Here is a 21,119-nt window from a genome sequence, read left to right on the forward strand (position 1 = left end):
TACTGTTAAGGTACAGGGTGCAGCAGTCCTATTTTTATTTTAAGGCAACTTTTCTCTTATACAGAGAAGTCCGGTAATCCTGCTTCTCATTCTGCTCCTAGCTTTCTGAAAAAATCCTCTGCTGAAGCTTAGATTTTCTGTGCTTTGTGTCAGCCAGAGGTGAACTGTTCTGGAATGTCTTATTCGAATCCTCTCAGCTGATTCTGAGTTTTGGAAGGGGGGGAAAAAGGAGGCGAAATGGAAATTTCAACTTCATATTTTTTTTTTTTATTTTGTTAATCACTGAGAACTTAAAAGCAGCAGCACAAAATATCTCAGATGATACACGCTTCTACTGCATCATCGAGTGGGAAAAAGTCACAAGTGAGCAGGCGTCCTAGACAAACAATGGTTGAGACTTCAGCAACTTAGGAGCTCTATGTGCTCAACAGACTGGCCTTTGTATTTTTAATACATTGACCAGGTGGAAGAATCTGCTTTTGTAGTGTTCCTGAGCAGACTCGGGTTACTAAACTGCACAGCATTAACTTGTTCAGCTTTACCTACTCCTTCTGTTACTGAAATGTAACTGAGGAAGAGTCAGTTGCTTATTGCTACTGTCTTTGTTGTACATCAGCCTTCTTTCTTAAACTACGTGATTAGCAAAAAAAAAGGTGTTGAGCCGCATTATTTTGCTCAACTGCAAAGTTGTAGCTAAGAAGAAGGGGAAAGAGACTGCAGAGAACAGCCATTGTTGAGATAAATTCTTGCCTTCTTTACATTCTAAGGTTCAATACGTTATATGAAATCATCTCTCTATCCTACTGATTGCATTGGGATAAAATCTGCATCAGTGAATACGATCAGTGGAGGAACACTGTAAGAGGACACTACTGCTGTTCAGCTGTTACTCTCCATAACCCTATCCCTGCAGGAAGTTTACCAGATTTATTTAAAATCTGTTTGAAATATAAATCAAAGAAAGAAGCTAAATAATGAGCCAGGATTCAATTATTGGGTAAAAGAATAAGCCAATATAATTCCCTTGCTATGGACTGGTGCTTGCAAAATCCTTCTCTTTGTGAATTACTGAACATTGTTTTCCAGTTCCAGATTAATTTCCACCTTCAGAAAACATGTTTTTGCATCTTCCATCCTAAGCAGGTGGCAGCTACGTTAGTACACCTTCCTCATTTTGGAAAATATGTAAAATACACTGGCATCAAGAGGAATCACAGATGAATGCTTTTAAAAAAAAATAAAAAGGACAGAGTTGCCTCAAATCAAGTAATTAATACTTGGATAATTCTCCTGCATGTAGAGAGGAAGAGAAATAGGCTACACTGCTTGTGAGCGGAAAATCCTCGTAACATTTATAAATGACTCCTAGACAACAGAAATATCTCCCTCTCTCCCAGGTGATTCCTCGAGAGTCTGCGTTTTCACAGAACTAAAGGAGCAATACTAACTCGGCACACGACGCAGCCTCTGGAGTAGCATGCACAGTCTGAGCTCTTCCTCTAGCCATTTGGTGAAAAGGACTCAAGTAGGATAAGGAATGGTGAAAGCTACACATCCAGCTACAGAAGGATTCCTTAAGTTTATAGACTGAGGAAGACGACTGTAAACTCTTCTCAACCACTGGCCCAGAGAAAGTGAAAGGGGCAGGTATTGCTGTGGAAGGCACCATCGGTGTCAACGCCTGTGGTCATAAAGCAGCATAAAGGCACACATGGAACCCAACAAGGCTGCAGCAGCGAGCGAGAGCTGCCTCGGGCTTTACTGAAGCAGTTTAAGATATTGCCTCCTCCCGTTGTCTGCTTTGTACGCCCTCCATCAGCAGGGGCAGCACTAGCAGATGTGTAAAAGTTACTCAGCTTCTCCAGTGCTAGCTTGATACGTTAGCCTAAATGTCTAGTGAAAGTGGCTTCCTGTCAGGGTGCCTGACGGTCTATGGGCTTTGCAAGGCTGCAGTCTCCTCCTCTGCATGCTAGGATGACAGTAATTTCCAGCAAAAGGGCAAGGAGGACAGACAGGGATAGCAACATTTTTGATTTCTGCAGTTGATCCTAACACAGCTATTTCAGCAGAATGGAAAAGACCTGGAAGCCAAGTTCCACCACTTACACCTCCAACACCCATAGCAGCTCAGGACACGAGCAGTCCAAGAACGGCTTGGAGACGCTCCTGCAATCTTCTTGCTCAGAGAGAAGATTTTTCAATGCACCCATGTAAAATACCCTGTTCTAAGCTAGGCTGCTGCCCTCAAGCACTATACAGATTATAAGAAGGTGGATGCATATCCAATAGCGCACGTTATTTAAAAAAAAAAATAAAAAATTATTTTTACACAGTATCTGTACAGCTTTGCAGTCTCTCTGAGACCTTGGCCATAGCCACATGCATGTTGTCTTGTTGCTAGAAGGAGTCTCCATGTTGACCCCTGTTTACTCAGTCCTAGCCTCTCCTATTTTCTATCAGGATGGCTGGCTTTGCAGCCACACTGTGACCTGGATCAGGGAAATAATCCTTCTGAAAAAAATCACTAGTTTTGAGGGGCGAAAATTTTTCAGCAGATCAGTTTCCTGATCTAGTTCACTGGGTGGCCACACAAGTGCTCACCCCCCGACCACAAGGACTGTAAGCTCCCTTTTAAAAGTTTGGATGCTTCGGAACAAATTCCCCAAATGCCTAAAACCAGTGAATACTGAATTCCCTCCCACATTTACCTTTACTCTTCAAGTCTTCATCTGGCTCATATGTCTCAATTATCTGCATTGCTCTTTTTGTGTCATAAAAGGGAAATAAAATTTCATTGAGCCGAGGGTCTCGTTGATGCTAAGGTTAGAAAACAACGGAATTCAGCAAAACAATATAGTGCATGGCTATCATCCAAGAGTATTTCATTACTGCAGATGAGAAAGAAAGAAGTGGACATTTAAAAGAAAAAAAAAAAAAGAGCCCTAAAACTTACAGACTATTCAATAGTAACTTTAGCTTTAGACAGAAAATGAACCGTATCTTTCATAAGAAACCTAGGCAGTTTGATTATAAAAATATTTCAAAAAAACCCCAAACAATCCAGTGCAAGCGTATAACTGGTCTTACTCTTGCTTGTTCATGAAAACAATGGCTGCACGTGGTATACGTGCAAATGAAATGTTGTAAACAAATAGCTAAATCTCTCTTCTTTGTAAATTCTCTCTCTTCCTAATCTTTTTTGTAGGTCATGTAAATTGAAAGACTTGACTGATGGCACTGTAATCACCTCTGCAAAAATGCATGTCTTCAGCAATATCTACCGCTAAAGTAAAAATTAAAACTAAACTAAAGCTATACTATAAATACAGAATTTGAACATCAAATTTAGAAATATGCAATTACTGATGATTATTTGTGAATCATGGAAACACTGTGTTATTAACTATTCAAAAAACAGCATAGGTTCTTAGAAGAAATATGTACAACTTAAGAGCTTCACAGTATCATCTCTTCAATTCACAGTAATTTACAATATTAGGATTTCATAATATATGTAATATTTAGATACAATTTAGCAGTGATTTCTAATACACTACTAAAACTCAGAGTTTTTACGTTTTCACTTAATAGCGTGCTATGTAATTTTTATTTCTCTCCATGCTGGATTAGAGCTGCACACTGTGTGCCTGATTCTCCATTAAAAGAAAATTAAAACCAGAATTGAACGGAGTAGTGGCATGTAAGCAGATGCAATAAAACATAAAGAAATAAATATGACTGTGAAAACACTCTTTTACCCCAGTAGGTGCATAGTTTTCAAGCTTGAGTTTAAGCAGAATTCAGAAATGTAACAGGCCACCCGCATATTGGTGATCAATAATTTGGAGTGGACAGGATGGTGTTGATATGGCTCGGCACAGCACTGTCAGCATTTGCTGTAATTCCTTATGTGTAAACTTTTGGACATTTTTTCATGAAAAAAAAGCAATATCCAATCAAAAATAGGCACTTGATCTATTTTCTTATAATCAATACATTGATGCATGTGCTTAATTAATTCCAAGAAATTACAACCAATGCCAACTTAATCATGCAATTAAGGAGGGATCTTTCAAGTAATGCTACTGACAGTCTGCAGCATCTAAAATATAGCAGTTTCATTCACTACAGATCGGCTGTCTGGATATCTAAGTAAAACTCAGATGAAATACGGTATGAGAGCAGATGGATGCAGGACATAACTTGCTAAGCAGTACACAACAGCAACGCAACATTGGCATGCAACAGCAGAGTCTACTGTGACAAATGACAAGCTTTATACCATTAGTGACAATACACCACTTCAAAAAAATTGTGAGAAATGGTAGGGAAGGTTCTTAACTCAAGAAAAGTGCTCTTCCCCACTCTCTTTCTTCTACAGTTAGTCATAAGCAAACAGAAAAAAATAAATGGGATAAAGCAAAAAAGTCTCCTCTTGAGAAAGAGCCTCAGAGTTATCGGAAGGAGCTAAGAGCAAAATATTCTTCTTGCAGCAATGATCATCGCTCATTATTGGTTTTCCATTTGAACAAAAGCATGTTTTTATATTTCCTTAGATTAAAAAATAAAGCAAAATTGACAACTGACGAAGTTTTACTTTAAAAAAGGAAGAACACTTACTGGTGTCTCTTGAGGAAACATTCTGCACTACTGAGCTTGGTGGCACGGGAAAGTTGTAACACAAAAGCTGACCAAAACTAAAAGCATGATGTTGCCTCTAGAAAGACAACATGCCCCAGGCCTAGTTCTGTATGTCCAACAAAGTTGCACTTGATTGTTCTAGTTATCATATTAGACACCCTTATACCAGACGTTCTTAACCATATGAGGGTGTACCATCTAAAAGTACGGGGAGAAAGAATGTCTGCATGGTTCCGCAAAGAGAGAAGGATCATTTACCCTCCCCAACTTGGCCTCCGGTCTCCTCTTTGACAACAGTTAATAATGTGCTGGAATCAATTTTGCCTCTTGAATCTGTCCTGTGCAGCAGTGAGAAGGGTGTCCTTTTGTGGAGATGAAAAACAGAGGGGGATAGAAAGAGCAAGTGAGAGAACGGGAAGGAGGGAAGAGGAGCGAGCAAGTGAGTGGAAGGGAAGGAGTGAGGAAGAGCAAGGAAGTGGGAAAGAGCGGGGGGGCAGTGGGAAAGAGGGGAACAGAAAAGGATCTCCTCATACCTCCTTCCCAGGAGAAAGGATGAGTCCTGGCCAGACTACTGAATTTCCATTTTGACAGTTACTTGGGCTTATTAATTTATTGCTGCAAATTAATGGCAGCAGCAAATCTCAATAGTAGTGATCTCAGTTCTTTTTCTACCACATTTTCTTTGTTCAAAATTTGACTTTAAAAAAAAAGAAGACCTAGACAAAATACTCAGTGCCTGACAATAATTAAATTTCTAAAAAATTTCCCAGAAGCTTTAGTACTGATGCACAATTAAATCAGCTATCAGCCAGCAGCATTTAAAAGTCAAATAGAGACAGCAGTTTGGAAGAACTCCAGGAAAGCAGCTCACTCTCTACTCATACCCAGTAACGTATCCTCATGCTTCCTTAAAAACCTGTAACACTTAGAGCTTGTGCAGCATGCCTTGGACATTACTGAATTCAAAATAATTTAGGTTAAAGACTCATGAAGAATTGCTCTGCCAAGTAATTCCCCTCTCCTATATAATGATAATAATCTTTTTATATGTTCCAGCATTAAACACCACTGCTAATTGCAGTGTTGGCCAGCTGTCAAGGAGACCGAAACGATCACTTCAGGAGGGAGATTCTTGATCATTTAGTGCCTTTCAAAGCACGACCAAAACTTTAAACTCTATCTGGAGACCTAAAGACCTTCAGCACAGAGCCAAAGGCATTAGTTTCAGTCATCGAAATGAATGTCCTGCTCTATACAACCACTTGACTAATTCTTCGCAGCTCTGGTCACCAACTAAAGAGCCAACTACACGATTTCCAATTGCAGAATGTGTTGTGTCAATAAGAATGTAGCCAACAAGATGCATCTTTCTCCAATACTGCCCACAAAATAATGCTTCTAATTCTGTAAAAAGAACTTCTAAAACAACACAAAACTGAGAGCACAACAATTCAATTTTAATTTCTTCATCAGTTACTGGAGATAGCCAGGAAGTTCTTACAATTGCTGACAGCTCTTCTTCAGAAGTTTGGGCTTCAAGGAAGCACACTTTAAACTAAAACAATTACAGAGATAATTTTAAAATAATGACAAAATAGTAATTTACTGAAAAATGAGGATTAACACTAAAAAAAATAATCAGAAGCTAATATGGCTCAAGGTGAGGACAGGGCTGTGTGCTTCAAGCAGTGAAGTGTATCCATCACCACAAGTGAATTGGGGGACTGAGGTACTTTAAGGGGATCACTTATAATTTAAATCACATTATCCTTTCTCTCTTCGATGCAGAAGAAAAAATGACATGCCTTAGCTATGACCCCAGTCCTGCAAACATTTAGACACTGAACTTTGTAAATAGCTGTGAGAAAAGAACATCTCACAGTAGTAAGATTAAGCATGTGCTCCAATTTGCTAATAGAGAGAACTATGCGGATATGAATTAAGGGCCCAGGTATGTAACTATTAGTCCTGAATCTCCATACAGCAGTATTGGATAAATAAATAAATAAAATAGATTGAGAACCAGTAAAATAATTTTAGATGGAGAGATTTTTGGTAATGCACCCAGTCCCTAAAAGATCATGCAGAGAGGTAAAGCAGTTATCCATGTTCCAGATGACAAGAATCTACTGGTACAAAGCCAGGTAGAATGTGCCTATTTTCCATGTGTATATTCTTATCAAAACTACACAGTGCATTTATTGTTGCAATTCTGAAGGAATCAGTCTTCTATAACTTGCTTTAGGAATAGAAAAAAACCCCAACAATCCTGCACTGTTTATTGAACATTCATGATATTTTTAAGAAATACTAAATATTCTTGCCAACAACCGTAGTCTGGAAATATAGCAATAAAAATATTTCCTCTCATTCTGCACACATAGTATTTTAAAAACCATATACAAACTCTTAAAATATCCTCTCAGCTCTTATGATTTGTAATAGATTGAAATAATACTGTCGAGAAGAATCAAACCACTGTTTATAAAAGCCTACTTCATTTTTTCTATTATTCAGAAGGATTAGCGGATATATTTAGCTGTGGCCTACGGGTAAAATAATTGCTTCTCATAAAATACGGGGTGTATTTTAGTTGAAACTGCATTGAATGTAACAGTATAAAATGTATAAAACATACATAACACACAACATAACACAACAGCAAGTAATCAACAGATGCAATCTGCAAAGCCAACATGTAGAAAGCACGACAACATACAAGGTTGGAGCTGATTTTTGCACCTGGATGTTACCATAATGGAAAGATCAGCAGATCAAAAGCATAGCAAATAATGGCATGATTCATGCAATGGAAAGACTGGAAGAAGCAAGCCACTGCAGACAGACTTGTATGGTAGTTAATGTATGAAAAAGCTTACTTCATTTAGAAAGCTCACTAATTGGTCTACCGTTAAATAATCAGTTTTGTCTCCATTGCTGAAAAGAAATTTATTAGAGAATGTAAGTTTTCATATACGATGCTACAGTAGGTATGATTTACATGTTGACATTGTTGATACTTTTAAACCCTTCTACTTTTCTACCTGAAGTAGTTCTATAATCTCAAAATGAACACAGAAAACATGCTAACTGTCTATGCTTGGCACACTATGTATCTCCCATATCGCCTATAACTTAACAAACATTAATTCAAAAAACAACATGTAAGTCCTCCAGATGAGAATAAATTCAGTGAAGAAACTTTTAAAACTTCAAATTTCTTATTTAATTTAGTTAGTTCACATACTGTGTTAATCACCTAAAGTAGCAAGTTACAATTACCGTAGTTAGTGAAGCCAATGCAAAAAAAAAGTTCCAGGTGCCTCCTCTAACTCATGTAAAAGTTGCTCTAAAATACAGAGTGAACTTTTACATTAACAATCTGAGAAGGAAGGAAGGGCAAAAAAACATAGACTTGAGTTTGTCTTAAAATACTGCTGATGTTACTAGGATTCAAGGTTAGATAATCGTACAGCGTTCTGTCACTATTAGATACGGAGTAAAAATACAGCAAAATTAGTTTAAAGCAAGATTATATTAAATTTGAACTTACATCTTCTTAAAGAGGTCCTCTATGTCAGTTCGGGGACATATCTTTTGGGTGAGCTCATAAAATTTCTCGTAAGTAAACGCTGCAGGCTCAATTTCATCATTCTGCAACAAAATGCAAAGGTACATTTATCCAGCAAAAGAGAGCTTATATGCTCTTTCCCCAAGAGCATCTCTTACATCAGAAAAAGCAACTGAGAACTGTTTTAGCTCTTTACCTAGTATAATTTACCTAGTTTCTTTTGTATTTTCTGAAAACAGTTTTTAATTCATCTTTATCATAGATCTGATGTGCTTATATTCTGACCTCACTGTAACAATTCTACATCAACACAGAACTGGAAAACAGTATTTTTCCTCTGAAGCTTAAAAAACCCCAAAAAGTCCAAAATACCGTACAACCTTCAGGGTATTTATACTGAAGCCAAGGAATATTGAGGAAAAGTCCCACATTTGGTGCAGTGGTTTCAAAAAGCAAAGCGGCTCTCATACAGGTGCATGTAAGATGTCCATGAGCTGACACATGCAGCATCACGTCCTCCTCCGAACAAGATAAGCGTTGCAGCAGTGAGGAAAAATGTCACCTCGGGTGCCAGGCACTGCTATGGCTGGGGATTCATGTCTTTCTAGACCCCCTCTCCCCAGCCAGAGACAGCGAGCTGCCGAGCTTGCAGGGCTGCCCCTCACCAGCCTCTGGCTGCAGTCACGCCAGGAACCAAGGGCTGGAGTCTCCGAAATCATAGAAGGGAGACTGGGCAGGGAGTAAAGCCAAAAAAACTAGCTGCAACTGTAACCAGCCATCATCCCTCCGGCAGGGGCTCCCGCTGGGAGCAGGACAGAGCTGGATAGCAGTTCTCCAATGGAAGGGAGCAAATAGCTGGAGGAGTCCAAGAAATGCAACTGAGAGGACAGCACGCAACAACAAAAAAAAAAAGTATTATGTGCATATTCTGTGCTCATACACTTCGTGTAAATGAATGAAAGGTAGTCTGTTACAGAAAAGAAGGGAAACGTCATCTCAGAGGTTTAAGGACCACTATGTCACACAGATTTAATGACATTTTGGTTTTAGTAAACAACCTACGGTGATTAATAAGTTACTCATGAACAACAGGCATGGTTTCATGTGATGCAAATGACTTAGATCACAGCTACAAATGTGAATGATTCATCAATTTATTAGTAGACAAAAAAAGTTATTCAAAACCACTAAATACCTTTCCACTGGGAAGACCTAATTCCTTCAGTGCCTGAAAGATCACTTTTTCTGTTTTACCTGATGCAAAGGTTCTGGTAATGCTAAAACAAAAAAGAGTGGGGGGGGAAAAAAAAAGGAGAAATGTTAGTCACTTTATAAACAATCAGTTCTCTCTCTCTTGCTTTTACTGCCAACATTTTCCTCTGGCTTCAACTGATGAATGTAAGCATCTTCCAAGTAATAGTGCAGTTGAAAAAGTGCTCTAAGCTTCACAGAGTAGCACAGATAGCTCTGCCTGCAAGCTATCCACTAGAAAATATATCAAAATAATGAACCACAAAAAGAACAAGAGGAGTTTTTTTATAATACAGTGGGATACAGAGCCATGCAAAGCATTATTCCGTCGGCTCTTTTAAACTCTATGCATAGATAACTAACTGTGTTTAAAAAATAGTGGATTCTCCAAGCGAGGAGACTCGCATCTCCAGCCGTTCCTGGGTGTGGTGACTTCCCTTTCTTTCCAAGCATTAACCTACGCGTCCCAAGTCACCCGAAAGGTAGGCGTGAACCATTCCCAACGGCAGCTTCCTTCCTCTTTCCTTTTCAAGCAGCCGGTGCTAGGAAGCGGCTCCCAAGTGCACGCCAAATCTCGTTCCCTGCTCCCTCACCAGCTGCAGTGCTCGCTCCTCCCTTTGAGCGCTCGCTCGCCCTACAGCCATTATGAATGGCCCTGTTCTAGACGTACTATGCATAACTATTTAGGTAGGTCTCAGCTGCTACTGATAGATTTCCACCAAACTGATTAACATCCTCTTCCTGCCGCAAAACAGGGGTGATTTCCCCATGCATGTGACTGACAAACTGGTTTTACTTGAAATGAAATAAATCCAATTAAAGCTTAGCCATTTGGTATGATTAATGTGAAAGCGTATGGTCTACTTCTGTTTCCATTTGAGATGAGTTTGAATAATCTCTAACTCTGGAAAAGTAAGATCCAAACTTCACAGCTCTCTCCTTCTGTTTAGGATCTAAGCTAAAATGATGCGTCCTACATCCCCTTGATTTTGGTATCTCAGTCTGGAGAGAAAAACTGAAGTCTGTACATTGGGAAAGACTCTATAGTTGCCTGATAAGAACACGCTGCTCTTTATCACCAAGATGAACATTTGCTGAGACTTTTCGTTAATCTCATGCATAGTAAATAATTTCACATGTTGAAGGATGCGAAACAAACTGTTGCTGTTATTTGTTGCCATAGCAATTCACAGTTGTTTTACTCTCCAAACCACTCTAAACTGCCTATGTAAATATTTTCATAATAATAAAATTAAGATCAGGAGGTGAAAGATCTAAATGATAAAAATAATATTTTAACAAATCTTGGCCCATTTTTTTTTTTAACTGGATTCTTACAACAGTTAGATTTCTATGTCCCTGTTTAGGCACCTAAATAAGTTATTTGATTTTCCATAGCTGATAAGTACCAAGATGTTTTCACTAAAATATAGACTGAGTTTAACTTCAGGCACTTGTTTCTTAAAAAAAAAAATCTCAGGCGTCTATTTTTCTGCTAATTCTAAAACACAGAGTAATGTTAGCTCTACAATTTACAACCTATCTCCAGCCCTGCAAAAAATTCTATGTCTGTTCTAATGAACTGGGCCCCAATAATAAATGTCATGTAAAATGTGTAATATTGGCGTAAGTAATTAATCAAGATTCCATGGCTGCAGGGAGCTTATTTTTTATGCCAAACTATTCTGGATTTCACCAAAGATGACAGCAAACAGCAGTGATTTTTAATGAGAGCAGCAGTCTAGAAAACACTGCATGAATCAAAAAAGATTATAAAAATACAGCATGATACTTTCATTTTGTTAAGAGTATTGTAAAGAAAACTATTCCCGCTATCAGACGAGACCTCATCCTAGCAGATTTACATTCACCTTGTCGTACAGCTTGGAAGAAAACTGGGCTATTTCAGATGCAGGGAAGTTACTGGTCAACAGATACGTACAGGGGTTTACTCCTCATGTTCTACAGTGGTTTGGGGCTTCTTATGGTAACGTGTCAAGGCACTTCCTCATAAATATTTAAAATACTTCCCAAATCTTGGACTGAGGGATATGAATCTATTGTGCCTGTTGATGGATTGAATGACTTGGTTACTTCAGACATTCACCACTTTCCAATAACTTCAAAAATCAAGCTAACACACGAACAGTTCAAATCAATCTTATATTATGGCTCTGCTGAATTTATCAGTTTGGCTAGAACTGGAAGTACCTATTCTGTACAAGACATTATCTAAAACTATGATTTCCAACCATCATTTACGTATTGAAACAAATTTATTTCTTCCAGGCACTCTGGAGTAATCGATACAAAACATATTTAGTAAAAAAGTGGAATTTCAAATTAACTTAATTACACCACTGTAAAACAGATATAAACCTCATTTTTCATAGTTTAGCTTTTTCATTTTTATATATTTTCATAGTTAGGAGCTAAATTAGCTTAAATCCTTTTAAATGTAGTTATACAAGGGATAAGCATAGATTAGAAATGAGCTTTGCTCAAACAGGCTCTAGCTGAACAGGTGCAACTTGCACATGTAGAAAATCCATTTTCTGCCAACAGAAAGCTGCAGAAACCAAGCAGTTTGCTTTTTTTAACAAACACTGACCTTTTTAGTCATCTTTTACAGTAGTGTTAAAATCTGAAAATACAAAATGTTTTACCAAATGCCCTGTCCTTGTAAGATCTGTAGATATAGTTCTAGACTCAGACTGCTAGAATTTGTTAAAGCCCAAAAGACAAATCTGGTGCTCTCCTAAGGTTTTCGGACTACTAACCGCCAGAATTTCTTCTCTCCCAAACACAACAGTTTCATAGCAATAGATATACACCCCAGAGTACATTAAAATCTAAAAGTAGTTGAGAAGAATCTTCATGACTTCTGAAACCCCCAACTGCACTAACAAGGAGTCAGGAATTTTTATGCCATTTACCGCCGACAGCCTAAGGAGTTTCACCTTCTCAGGGCTCATTATGTGCTAGCTGTAAAAATCTGCCTTAAACCTGAAAAGAAATGCAAGGAACTCTGATTTCCCAGATGAGATTTTTTTTTTTTTCTCAGTGTTTCACTGCACTTCTGTGTAAAAATGAAATAAAGGTGATCTTGTGATACACGTTCCTACAGCTTAACAGATCTGCTGGGTATTCTGAGAGAATAACCTTCCTATCCGTATCTCCAGAGCTACAGCAATTGCTGCCGGAGTCCCTGAGCACGGGAAGAGGCGGAGGTTTCTGAAGCAGGGCTGACTACATAACATGGTATTTAAATACAATGTTATGTGGACGGGGCTGACCACAGCAATCTGGAGGTCAGTTGAAGGGGAAGCATGGGTGGTTTAAACCAGGGTCAAGAGTTATTGGGGGGAGGTAAACAATGTGAAACTTGGTGCATCTTGCATAGCAGGGCCATTCTGCCCACAATTCCCAGCGCCTCCTGGCTTGCCTTCCTCATACATATACCCTTCTCCTTATGCATCTACCTCCTTCTGTTTTCTCTTTTATCTCTCCAGACTCCTCTGCACTAAGTGTTCGTGGGCAGAGGGAAGCAACGAAGCCCCCCACATCCCAGGCTGCCCAGTGCTGAGACATCCGGGTGCCTGTCCCACTTCATTCTAAGTACCTGCTGCTGGATCAGGCTAATCTCATGATCTTGCCATCCTCCATCAGGGCTCGGATTCACCCCCTTTTCCAATGTAGGTCTACAGAGCAGACTGATTTTATTTTTTTTTAACTTTCATTCACATTCCTCCTCTACAACTTTCCTCCAGCCTCTCAGTGCCATCTCTCCCAGCCATTTCAGCAGGCGATACAGTTTTTCCTGGATGAGCCCCCAAAAGTTGCCACATTTCACCCACACCAGCATAGCGCATTCCTTGGAGCATCCAGACGTAAAGAAGATTCAGCTTCCCTCTGCACAGCATAGAATAGTAGATGCCTTACAAATTTATAAGCAAACTACTTTTGAAATAAATTAAGCTGCTAGAGACCGATTTGTAACAACCTGGAAATAGCGCAAATTTGAATTTAAAGATTTAATACACTGGAACCAGTGGACTGGACTCTCTTCAGCAATAAGCGGGCTTGTCTGCATACGCAAATCAGTGTGCTGTAGCACAATGGACAGAATTTATGCCTTGCTAAATGAGAGGTAAAATATTTCAAGGTAGAAAGTTTCAGACAAGCTAGCACACCATAAGTTCATACTAAGGAATAAAGCTCTACATTCAGACACAGGCATAAAGTTCTAAAGTCTTGAAAATGAATTTGCCCCTGTAGCATTGTTCCCTCATCTTTGCCCTTCACTTGATATTCCTCATGGGACTTCTGCACAGAACGTGCCTCACAGCAGTTTAGTTCAAGTCTGAGAAATAAGCAGGGGCTTGGCAATGTGAAAGTCGAAAGATTAATACACTGAAGCAGCCTTAACACTGTCGAGGTGTCACTTGAATCATGAAACTAAAGGAACCTGGAAGGCAGTACGGCAGGCCCTTTGTCTTCCTGCAGATTCTACAGATGCAAAACCCTCTCTCTCCCTTGAAAAAAATCTGTGAGGCTTATCTTACAAAGTCCTCTTTCTTGCTCCCTTCTGTGGGTTTCTGTTTATGAAAAAACAGCATGCCCCAAAAAAGAAAAAACAGCATGCCCCTCTTCCTGCATGAAGAGGAAAGAAGCTCGATGTATCAGCAAGAATTAATTTCTAGAGCAGGAGGGGGGAGAACTACTGCCTAGGCAGAGAGGACTGAAAATCAGTGACTTGTAATAGTTAATAGCTGTACAGAAAGAAATACGCTGTTCTAGCTTTTCTGTTACTGACAACAACTAACCCAATGATTCCTTTACCATGTGGAGAAAACCAAATATTATCCTGGGGGTTCCTATAAAAGCAGAAGTATTTTTGGCAGAGCTATATCTATCTCTTTTACAAGGAACTACATTTTAAAACTTACCTTTTTGTCCTCTACTTAACTGGCCTGCAAGTTTTTATGGTTCTTTTGATAAGTATTTTATGAAATTTTACAACTGAAAAACCCATCCCAGAGTTTGAGGAGTTTTACACTGAGAAAACTGATGCTCTTAGCTCTAAATGACTTTGAAAACAGTTACAAGCACTCATATCATCATTACAGTGGACTAAGAAAATACTTACTAGGCTGATAAGCCCTGCCTAGTTTACCAAGGAGGTATGGAACTCAGCTAAGTATGTCTAGTTCTGTAATTATTTTTACATATGTATTAGTAATAAAATTGATATTATATTTCATTATTAAGCCACAGAATTTTATTAACATTATACAACCAGCACCTGATAAAAACTTGAATTCCCAGTTGTGCTTACCTCCGAACTGGAATTTTCCCATTTGTGTTTGTTAGAAAGGCCAACTTCATCCAGCTGAAATTAAGAATGAAATATTTTCAAAATACTCTTTAGTAAAATTGGGATCTAGACACTTATATTTAGACTAAGATTATTGCCATGTCCATGAAATGAGTACAAACAAATAATTGTTCTGTAATAAAAATAATTTTATTTTTATATAGTTTTTTAGTGTTTTGAGGCAGAGCAGTTCTGTAACTGTAAAGGCAAAAAGCAGCCCAAAAGAATCAGTACATCAATTAACATGAGTGTAAAGGCAAGAAAGACTGGTGGGATTGTTTGCACGTGCATCAATGAAAGAACAAACCACACAAATTAAAACATACGATACCAATAAACCAAATGAACAGTTACAATTTCTCTTATAATTTCTCCTGGGCAGGTGCCAGACCTAGACTTGAGACCTCTTCTGGCCACAATGAAAGATAAAACCTAAACTAATTTTCTTTATTATGCTGTTTTGTGATTGCAAATGTTGTGAATGCAAACTATGAAAAAACAAAACATTATTTTTTAAAAAAAGTCCAAGGAGGAAAATACAAGGACAAAAAAATAAAGGAGAAAGGGGAGGGAAGAAAGATAACTTACTGTTTCTTGAGACATGTCATTGGACTGACATTGTTAGCCCTAAAGTTATGTATGATGGATCCAAGCCCTTCTACCCATTGCTGAAAAACATGAAAATACAGAAACACCAAATTAGGAAAACCGAGGAGGGAAAAAGTAGGAAGCTTTGTCTTGGGGGAAGTCTCTTCGTCCTTGCAGCTATGGATAACGTTAATAACCTGAGCAGAGGAAAAAACCTGCCCACTTCACAGCCTGTAACGTCATGGCAAAGTCCAGCCCCATTTTACCCATTACTGTCTCAGCCTTCATGAAACAAAGTGATTGTGCTTTCCATTCCTCCAGGTACTAGAGGTACAGCATCAGCAGTGCTATTAAAACAGTTCATTGCCAGCATGGACCAGCGGTCCAATGATTGATTTATTAAGCTTTCTATTTATGGCCTGTATAAACATATGCCTCCCTTTCAGTTGCGGCTGGCAATATTAGCTATTACCAGGCAACATTATACAATATGTGATATTTTAACTGGTCCAGTTTTAGAAAAGGAATGAAACAAAATATTAATAAGCTAGAGCAAACCACAGGGAGACACAACAATTGTTCTGTGACGCTGACCTCATCTAACACCCTGTTACATATTCACGTCCTGCTTGCTTTCTGGCTTTCATCCTTAAAAAGCAAAACATTCCAGTAATCATCAGGATGACTTTCAGCCAACAGCAGCATTACAGCACGCACTTAGGTAATTCCTTTTTATGGATATATTTTTCTACCATATCTTCTACCTAGACTTTGCAGTACTGTATAGAAGAAGCTTAAGGATTAGGCCCTAACATGAACACTCATTGATTTCAGCAAGAATCCTGGCAGGATAAAGCTATAGGAAGAGAAAAAAACGACAGCACTACAAGCCAAGTTCGATCTCAATTATGCCATTGTAATGCTAGGATTACTCAACAGATAATTTACACTGTGGAACTGAGACGGGATTTGGTCCATTGCTTAACATGAACCTTATGAATAAAGAAGCTTCTTGCTTTCGGCCAAATTCTGTGCATGCAGCTTGAACTGACTTGGGCAGGATCCAGAACTTGACACTTATAAATAGATGCAGATGAGTATATTTTTCTTTTCATGAATGAGTGCTGTACATCTGCAAAACAGATGAAAAAAAAAGTCATCATTTATAGAGGAGGAATACTAACATCTTTGGAAAATGGCATATTGTAAACTGCAAGCAGTAAATCCCTATAGCTAAAAGAAGGTCTAAGGTGTCAGGTCAGCAGATAAACACACTTAAGCAGACCCTTGGACTCATGACACATTACGAGCACATCACAAACTTCTTTTTAAACAAGAACTTGTTAATCAGACTCCCTTAAAAATGGACCTTATAAATCTATTTTGTTTTAGGAAAAGTAGCCATTAAGGCATTTATTAATATTTAAATATGCCTTTTCAAATTATCCTTTTTTTTTTTCAAAAATTCCTTTTGAAGAAGTACTGCATAAAATATGCATACAAATAGAATAAGTGTGTATCTGAGTATAATTTGAAAATAGAAGTCTAACTTCTGAGAAAAGCTAGCATTTGGGATTTTCTCAGGTGTATTTTTGTGCTTGAAAACAACCCACCGGTAACAGTCTGCCCTCCCATTTCTCTCTTCCCAACTGCATGAATAAGATGACTTAGCAGTCATAGTATGGATGTGCTGCCTAGGGATATAAAGCAAGCAAGGTTCATGTGGAGAGATAATATTATTTATTAGAAATGATATAACTGGAAGCCATTGACAGGCTTAGGAAACGCTCATCTTTTCTTATCTCTCGCCTAAGATGATACAGGAGTAGTGTCTGTGATAATTTCAGGATAAATGCCTGAACAAGTTTTATGTATATTCCAGTCTCCTACAACTGTCAAAATTCAACTATCATCATTCAACTATCACCAACTATCTATGTTGGGGTTCTTGTGGTTTGTTTAGGTTTGTTTTTAAACACTAAAATGTAACATTACTGTAGCATTAACACTGTCACAGCTATACAAAAGTTTATCCTTATATGACCTGGATTAGTCTGAGCTTAAAAGCTCCTCAACCTTTCAACACTGACCCGTACAGTAAAATGACACATGCACTGCAGATAAAAAACCCTTGCAAAATTAAATTATGTGAAATGCACGTTGTGAAGAAGCTTCAGTCTTTCAAAACTCCCCCTTTTTTTTTTTTTTTTCTGCTAAAAAAAGGCATTGGTGCAGTACTGGCAATGTCACCATTTCAATAGGAAATGAACACACAGAGATCCATTCTGATTTGAAGGCAATCGATTGCAACTCCACCAGGTATAACAAAATCTAACATTTAAAAGTAAGGTTACCCAGCACTCGGTTCCAAAGTTACTTCTGTACATCAAGAACAGCCACCAAAAAGGAACACTGCTAGAAAAAAACCCCAAGCATACAGAGCAATCAATAGACTAACCACTTAAGTAATTTATTTGCAGGAGTTGTCCTGATGATCCCACTTTAGAGGACTCCCTAATCTTTTTTCAATGATAATGCGCTTTCCTGATAGGGATGCCAAATCAGGAACCGCATTCTCTTACACCAAAAGAGCACAGAACTACAGCCAGACACTGATAAGCCCCAAAAGCATCACATCTCTGCTGGCATCAAGCAAGGGAGTAACCTAAGAGTCTCTGTCCATCTATGAGTCATCTTCACATTGGCACGGTGTCCCCTGGGCAAGACACGGCAGTTCGAGAGACACATGTGCCTATCTGTTCCACACCACGCAGCTGCACGACAATGGAGCATCTGGCTGCCTGCACTTCAGCTTGGGGCTAAAGCAGTTTCTGGAGCATTTCATCAGATATTCCCCATGGTTACCAGCTGGCTCCAAATTAACTAGGAATAAGAGAGCTAAGGAAAAAAACATGCTTCTCAATTGTGAACATACTATATAGAAGCAAAATGACATAAAATGAAAAGATTTCTTCATCCATAGATTATAAAGGCTCACTGCAACACATTCAAACTCTTTGTCCTTCTGAGCCAGAATAGTCTCCAAATAACAACTATCTTTATAATCACTTTTAAGGCACTGTAAGCCAGTGCAGATATTCACGAAATATCCAAAGCCTGAACAGTCTGACAAATGTCAAGCTGGCAATATATTGCTTTCCTGACAATAAACCATTCCCAGATTTAATGTACACTTGTCTGATGACCTTGTGGGAGGGATGAAAGAGCAGCTCAGATTTTTCTCAGCTAAAATGCTATGAAGAATATAGCAACAGCCTTGCTTGTATGCTATGACAGCACTCCTTACAGATGAAGCTGAAAGACCTGTAAACCTATGTAAGTAAACAGGGATAAAGATCCTCAATTCTCTTCTTTCATGCTCAGCATTTCCAAATCACCACCTCTCCAAAGAAGGAAAATCCTATAACAACATGAAATCCTGAAATGAGGTATATAGGAAACACTTGATTCTTACACAAAGCAGAGTTACAAAATGTTTTTTGATAGAAATACAGGATGTGTTTGATTCTTACTGATGCTAGTGCTAAATATTTTCAAAATATGGCTCAGTACCTTTAATCTGTCGCTCTAACTCCTGAATGGCGCTCTGTATACACCAAGAATTATTCCAGATTCATATAAAAGAGGAATCTGGGCCCTGCTAGCAAATCCTAGAGAAACAACACCCATGAAAAGAAAGAAAAACAAAGACAAGTGTAGCTTAAACACAGACTCTTAGATTTTGGCCTCTTGTGTCAGCCTACATACACTGCAGGCTGCAATAAGCAGACTGTGTTGTTTTTCTCTAACAAGATCCAACATTGTCAACTATAAAAGAGAAGGTGCAAGAAAAATTGATTGAAGAAGCACTCTCTCAGCTTTTGCTGTAGCACTCAAACACTTCTGAGGCACTTAGTGACCCTGCGTTAGCCGGGGTTCATCGATGAAACACAGGCAGCAGTGGCAGGGCACACAGATAAGTTTGACCTCTCAGCAATCTTTTACACACCAACCTTTCATTTAGAAGGGTTAAAAAGGGCAAAAATTGTAAAAGGCTAAAAATCACTGTAACCTACAGCTCAGGAAATTCTAGACAAGGTCATCCATGGCTTATTTAGAGATGAGGTCAGTATTATCCAGACCTCTTGAGATTTTACCTTCACTTTTTCAGTGCAGTCTCTCCACAGATGCACTCAATTCAATTCAAGCATTGGGAACGCTGGGGAGGCAAGGAGGCACTGCCCTCTGATTTTGGTTGTCAGAGTCAAGGGCGTGATAGCTTGAAGGTTCAGGAAATCCACGGAGAATAGAACCACGTTTCCCAATTCTTACCAAGACAGACAGGGCCTGGCAGGATTCCCTGGTACTCTGCCGCCATTCAGCGATGCTGTGACCAGTAGATGTCCCTCTCCTCTCAACGCAGATGTCGCAGATGTAATTTCTGTTCTATGAAAATTACCGTATCTCTAGCATAAGACAGCAAAAGCAAGGAGACTAGACTAGTGACTGTAAAACCTATCCCCTACCTGACCAACTGCAGCACAGACTTGCGGGATATTGCTGTGAAAATCCTGTTACAAAGATAAAAGGGCTCTTCTGACTTTCAAGTATTTCATCAGGAAAGCTGAGGCTCACACAGACACTCTGTATTGGGAGTTCCCTGACGTGTCCAGACAGCTACCACCCTTCAGCAAAGCTTTCCACCCCAGAATGACTTTTCCAGCATTGGAGGGGTCTACTCAAAGCAGCTGGAAAACTCACTTTGGCTGCTTTTTTATACAAACTAAGACAAACATAGCAGAGCTTTACACAGTGAAATCAACCAGGGCTGAAGTTTTCAATTTACTGATAATTTCGCAGTGGCGTAGCCAAGAAAGAACATGAAAAAGCAGAAAAGCAAGCACATTGAAATCACAGACACTCAACTGCAGGCTGGCTAGGATATGAAGATTTCTCTAGAGAACATGGTATTACACCCTTGGCACAGGGCTACCTGAACATGTGAGACAGTCATAGTTTACAAATCTTTATCGCATAGGCTAGGAGACATAAGCCATATACTAACATAATGAGACACAGAGAACAGAGCAGTAGACTTCTAGAGTTCTGTTCAAGTATGTTCTGCAGGTTTCTTGGAAAGTTTTGTTTTGAAACATCAAAACAAACCAAAGCTATGGGAAAACAGAACTTTTCTGTAATGTGACTGTGGGATATTCCCATGGGAATCTTCTGCTACCTTCTAGTTGCCCTCATAGCAATATGATTTGGGCCAATATTTAATAGCTTGTTTCATGGGAAAAAAAAAAAAAATCAGGGTCAACTGAAACAGAGCTTTTTTGTAAGTCAAAACGAGCCATATAGTAGAAACAGCAACAAAACTGATCAGCCTGAAGTGCTTCATCTTACCAAAAACACAGTGGTCCATTTAACCATTTTAAACAAACTGAAATAAATTTTAAAATGGAAATTACTATTCCAACTGAAAAGCCAAGAAGTTTAAGAATGCCAAAATGAAATGCTTTCAACTGCAGTCATCTTCAATGCCATAATATTATTAGCTGTATGATAAAGCTTGCATTTTAATTTTCTGTTGTTTGTCAGCATACGAGTAATAAAGCATTTCAGCACATGCTGTTCATTCTGGTGCTTCACAGGTTAGCCATCAACAACATGTGATTCATTGTTTCAGTC

At 38.7% G+C, this 21,119-nt stretch overlaps 1 protein-coding gene across 3 annotated transcripts in view; it reads right to left on the reverse strand.

The window, feature by feature from the left end:
* The window catches only part of PLCB4 (phospholipase C beta 4), a 206,021-nt gene that overhangs the window by 60,219 nt on the left and 124,683 nt on the right, over nucleotides 1-21,119 (reverse strand). For all 3 annotated transcript variants that reach the window (XM_075749801.1, XM_075749802.1, XM_075749800.1), the window contains 6 exons: nucleotides 15,429-15,508; nucleotides 14,802-14,855; nucleotides 9,408-9,489; nucleotides 8,195-8,295; nucleotides 7,521-7,578; nucleotides 2,709-2,817 (listed from right to left, as the gene is read on the reverse strand). In XM_075749801.1, the coding sequence (XP_075605916.1) occupies nucleotides 2,709-2,817; nucleotides 7,521-7,578; nucleotides 8,195-8,295; nucleotides 9,408-9,489; nucleotides 14,802-14,855; nucleotides 15,429-15,508 (484 nt within the window). The remainder of the gene's footprint in view (nucleotides 1-2,708; nucleotides 2,818-7,520; nucleotides 7,579-8,194; nucleotides 8,296-9,407; nucleotides 9,490-14,801; nucleotides 14,856-15,428; nucleotides 15,509-21,119) is intronic.

This window comes from Balearica regulorum, chromosome 3 (assembly GCF_011004875.1).
Source record: "Balearica regulorum gibbericeps isolate bBalReg1 chromosome 3, bBalReg1.pri, whole genome shotgun sequence".
NCBI classification, from domain to species: Eukaryota; Metazoa; Chordata; class Aves; order Gruiformes; family Gruidae; genus Balearica; species Balearica regulorum.